At 41.3% G+C, this 4,929-nt stretch overlaps 1 protein-coding gene across 1 annotated transcript; it reads right to left on the minus strand.

Annotated features, from left to right (window-relative positions):
* Nucleotides 1-742: 742 nt before the first annotated feature.
* Nucleotides 743-1,197, minus strand: LOC147965869 (uncharacterized). The gene is made up of 2 exons (XM_087528121.1): nucleotides 1,012-1,197; nucleotides 743-931 (listed from the first exon to the last, which is right to left on the minus strand). Exons 1-2 carry the CDS (start codon nucleotides 1,195-1,197, stop codon nucleotides 743-745), a joined length of 375 nt encoding a protein of 124 aa, XP_087384247.1.
* Between the last annotated feature and the right edge of the window lie 3,732 nt (nucleotides 1,198-4,929).

Here is a 4,929-nt window from a genome sequence, read left to right on the forward strand (position 1 = left end):
AAATACCGATCAGTCGATTGATAGAAGAAAATGAGATCTCCTTGGATTAATTGTATATATGATATTAATTAACCAGCTCATGCTGTCAACGGCATCAGTGTAGGCCAGCTCAACGAAGGGTAGCGAGAGTCCAGGGATGTCCACCATTCTTCCTATAGAATGGTAATACGTAACTAGAATGGTAAGTAGCTAATGGCTGAGAGTGGGATATATACGGTGAAAAAGAAGGATACAGGTGAACGCGCGTTAATGTTTGCATGCAATCGATCCCAACGTCGATCGACTTGCCTTTTTGCATGACTAAAGATTCCTTTTACATCGATCAAAATTTACCAAGATATGGAGCCCAAAATTTACCACTTTATCATTTTAAGAAAGTAATGATCTATGAAAGACAATGTACACCAAGTTTTGCTGTAGAACAAAAAGTCTGAACCAAGTTTGAATGTCTAAAAAAACTTGGATGCAAACGCAACAAATAATGACTTATATCTCTTCCCTTTGAGATCTATCGAACACCAAAGATCAGAAGATCACAGCAAGGAACACTCTTTTACATTATAGTATTAAACAAAATAAAGGCGATTGAATCTTAAACATGGACGATATTCATCCGAATAGCGAAGAACACAATAAGATATAGCTTAAACACAGCAAACGCTGATACGAACCAAGTTTGAATATTCCTTGCTGTCTAATCCGACTAGGCAGCAACCAGCAATACGCGCCTTGCATGGACCGATCAGAGCCTCAAAGTCAGGTCGATAACTTGCGGCTCTGCAGCCTCGTGGTCCATGACCGGCTGTGGCGCTGGCGCCCTCCATGTCCGGCTCGCCAAAAGCCCAAGGAAGTTTATCTCCACCGGAGGGCGCCCTCCATGGCGGTACTCCTCCCAGAAGAAGCGGTTCGGAGCCAATAGCCACGACCCCACCTGCGCAAAATACAGACATAGTCGATTAGAGCAGACAGAGTCGAGTCGGGGGGAGTCGAGACGGGCAGGGGCTGGCTTACCGGCGCGTCCTCCTGGCGGCGGCGGCGCTTGTTGGCGCAGCGGCGAGACGACATGTGGCCTCCAAGGGCCGGGACTGTTGGCCACCACTTACCGCATAAATAGCACCGGTAGCCCCCCCGTGGCAGCGGCGGCGGCAGAGGAGGAGGCAGCCGCCATGGGTTTGGTGCGCCGCCGTTGGAGGTCATGTCGCGCGAGGGTTTTGGGCTTTTGACGAGCGCGACGACGCTGTGGCTAACTAGTTTTCTTGCCAAGATGTGGATGGCTAGCTGCCTAGCAGTATGTATATAGGGGTGCGGATCGCAACGGTCAGAAGCAACGGCCACTTCGAGTGCTGCGCTATGAATCGAGCGGGTATTTTTTCATCAGGTAACAAATACGCGAAGGGTGCGAGGCCGTGCCTTTTTTTCTCACGCGTAAGACAAAGTTTCGATAGTGATGACTTCATCAGTGTCGCAAGCGGGTGCACCATCGCCTGCCATCTAAAAAGCCCATGGGCATCAGGATCCCCAGCCAGGCCACTTGAACGGGCTGAACGCACATGTGACCCTGAGGCCGCTTTCCACGTTTTAGCGATCCTAGCGTTTTGATCGATCGATCTCAGCTCCGGAACTCCTTTAGATGCGTACGCTTCATAGAATCCTACGATGCAGGTTCCTCCATTTCCGACCAACTCCTCGCTCGGTCGCGCCGGCAGCCACATCGACGACGACAACAAGGACAAGGACACGCCGGACGCCGGCCAGCACGGCAGCACCCATGCCAGGACGCCCCCTCGGCCACACCCAAGCACACCGACCTTTCACCAGCCAATTAGCGCGAAGATGCCAACGGCCCGGGCAGGCACGCCACACGCGGTAAACAATTTCTACAGACTATAGTTGATCCTATTTTGTCCTCCTCAGTCCGTGTTTGTTTTTTGTAAACATGTCTGCAAGTTGCTAAAATCATTTGGTATGAACTATTAACCTGCTTGATTATGTCATGAAGTTGTAAGTTGTAATTGTTTGTTAAAAAAATCTTGTAAGTTGTAACTAGCCGATTAAACCCCTAATTGTAGTGAACCTATGTATTTTAACTGCTATATTTTATTTTTATACATTGCCTTCTATTATATATGTCCGATAATATGTGTTAGAAGTTATGAAACACATCTTTATTCAATATGCCGTTGCTTGAATTAGGCCATGTTAAAATGGTGCATCAGGGTGGCATTAGCTCCAGGTCCGCCCCTGGCGGTGAGGTTGATGCCAGTATATTGTGACTCGTACAGATGCAGCACGGGAGTGTCACATCGGAAGTTTTCACTGGATATTTGATGTACCTCAACGATGAGGCCGACGATTAAGCTATGATGAAACTTGAGTGCTTATCCTTGGACGGGCTCATGTAGTGCGTAGTAGCTTGATCTGCGTAGTGAAGAAAATAATATCCTATGAACCAAATAGCATTTCTTTTCCTATAGAAACAGATATACATGCCACCTTATTTTCTATGACTTTCATATGATATTCATATCCTATGAATCAAACAAGACCTTAGTTGGTTGTACCTAGCAATGGAGGTGCTTACAACTCGTTCCCTTCTTCCATGAATTGCTTCGAGTTTGCTCAGACTTGTCCTTCGGTGTGAACACCAAATATCTGGCTTTCAGTGGTTGGATCTGGCAATGGTGACACGAATGTGTTATTCCCTTTCGAGGCTTCTGTATTGAAGAAAATATCACGCAATTTTATGTAATGCCAAGAGAGTGGTTGGTGTTGTTGCTCATTTATGCGCTGTCCTAGTTGTGTTTGTGGTCATGCTTTTCTTGTTCTTTTCTTGAAATAATTTGGTTGTGCGCATACATGATATCTTGACAAGCTTTTGATATGGTGTTGGTGCTGATATTAGGGGTAATTGGTATCTTCTCGATATTACTATATTCCTTTAAAAAATAAATAATTGATATTTCAGAAATCTTGGTCATTTTAATTTCCAATTTGGTAAAGTGTTACCTCAACATATGAGAATATGAACCAGATTCAGAGATTCTTTGCTAGAATCTGACTAAAATTCATATTGTCAGCAAATTATACTCACCAAATAAACACACCTCTGTATGCCTGCGAAAAAGGGAAAAAATGAAAACCATGGACAAGCGAGTAACTAAATTATTTTGCACAACTTTTTGGATTGGCGAAGAAAATTGAGTGCACCGGATAGTACGAGCCACATTTTCTATGTCACTTGTATTTTCTGTATAAGTTATAGCTTCAAGCCTTGAACACAACAAAGCAAGTGATGTTATTTCATCTTGATTTGTCCAACAAAGAGTTATTAGCTAGTTAAATATCGTAAATGAGTTCTACATGGCATAATCTATCTCTATCCAAAGGAAATACTACTTGTTGTGTTTTGGATCATAGGGTTGCACCGTCAATTTATATGGGACAGATTTATTTGTGAATACAACGTGTGTGTGTGTGTGTGTGTGTGTGTGTGTGTGTGTGTGTGTGTGTGTGTGTGTGTGTGTGTGAATCAGAATATGTATTGTAGGCAATTCATGTGGTCTTGTTTCTTCTAAGCTCCAGAAAGCCAGGCAATTACGCCCTCCATATCAAATATAGGCAAGATTTCCAAGACGTAGTTTTAGAACTAATTTATATTCTAATACGTGTATAAAAACTAATAATCTAGTCATATTACTGAAATACTCTTTGAGACAAAGCTATATACATCTTTTTACAGTTTCAATCTAAATAATTGAAGTGGTATTCATAGTCAAAGTAATAAATTTCTGACAAAGGGAGATTCGAGAAAATTAACTATTTTTTATATGGACGGAATACAATTCTATGTTTCTTTCAGCATTGTGTGTTTTGTTAAATAATTTAAAAGAACCCTTTTGGTGTTGGGTGCAACATGTAACATCTCTTTTTTCAACCCCCTTTTTTAAAAATAGTCCAGAAATCTCATCAGAAATTTCCTCCATTTTTTGCGTGCATAATAACATGAATTATAAGCAATCCTCATTGTTTTATTTAATTTGATATTCAGTAATTTGAGGCATTTTACTCCTAGGGTAATATCCTTAGAACTTAAATTTATGTAGTAATAACGAGATAACATAAGCAAGTGCCATGTTACAAATACTTGGGCAGTATTCTCAAACTTTTGTTATCCCTAACATTAAGCTCTTCATCGAAATGAATTACTTATGAAAAAATTTCATAATGCTAGGATCTTGGAGGAAATTTGCTATGAAGCTCTTTATATTTGAGGGCAATGGTCTTTGTAAAATCCTGGTACGTGTTTTTTTTTCGTCTATTGGAGAGTTAGGCCAAAACATTTTCTCAAACCCCATATTGTATTTTCTTTGAGTAGTCCAATACAAAATGCCAATTTCTATCTTCCTAACCAAGAAACATATTCCCGCTAAAGGTCGTACGTTGGTTATTTTGATTTTTGTGCAAATAAAAGACATCCACTATGTGTATTCTCCCTTATAAATTTAACGAGAAGTACTTTTAGATACAGAACAACCAGTTTTCTTGTGAGGAAGTGGTTTATAATCACCTTTTTAAACAATTGGAACACAATCTTGTTTCTTGTAATTACAAAAAAATACTCCTTATAAAAGTTCCGCGAGTGCGCGTTAGGCTATCACATGGGACCACATCGCAATCTAGCAAAAGGCAAATGAAAAGACGACAACAAGAAAATGGTCAAATATACAAGGCTATTTTACATCTGTCCCTACCTCGAACCCATTACTCATATTTGCCCCTAATTTCAAAAGCATGCTCAAATTTGCCCCTCTGCCGTGAAGTCACCTTATAGAAATGCCCTTTCGCGTCATTACCATCCGGCCAAAGGGCTTTGACCGTCCAAAAAAATAGCAAAAAATTAAAAAAATCTGAAATTTTGTGGGGTTGAAG

Source organism: Triticum urartu, chromosome 6A, assembly GCF_056163025.1.
Source record: "Triticum urartu cultivar PI428250 chromosome 6A, HENAU_Tu73, whole genome shotgun sequence".
NCBI classification, from domain to species: Eukaryota; Viridiplantae; Streptophyta; class Magnoliopsida; order Poales; family Poaceae; genus Triticum; species Triticum urartu.

Excerpts from the sequence above, each read along its gene's own strand:
- LOC147965869 (XM_087528121.1), bottom strand. The coding sequence starts at position 1,197 with ATGACCTCCAACGGCGGCGCACCAAACCCATGGCGGCTGCCTCCTCCT. Across the intron at positions 932-1,011 it reads GCCGCCAGGAGGACGCGCCG|GTGGGGTCGTGGCTATTGGC; the intron begins GTAAGCCAGCCC and ends TATTTTGCGCAG.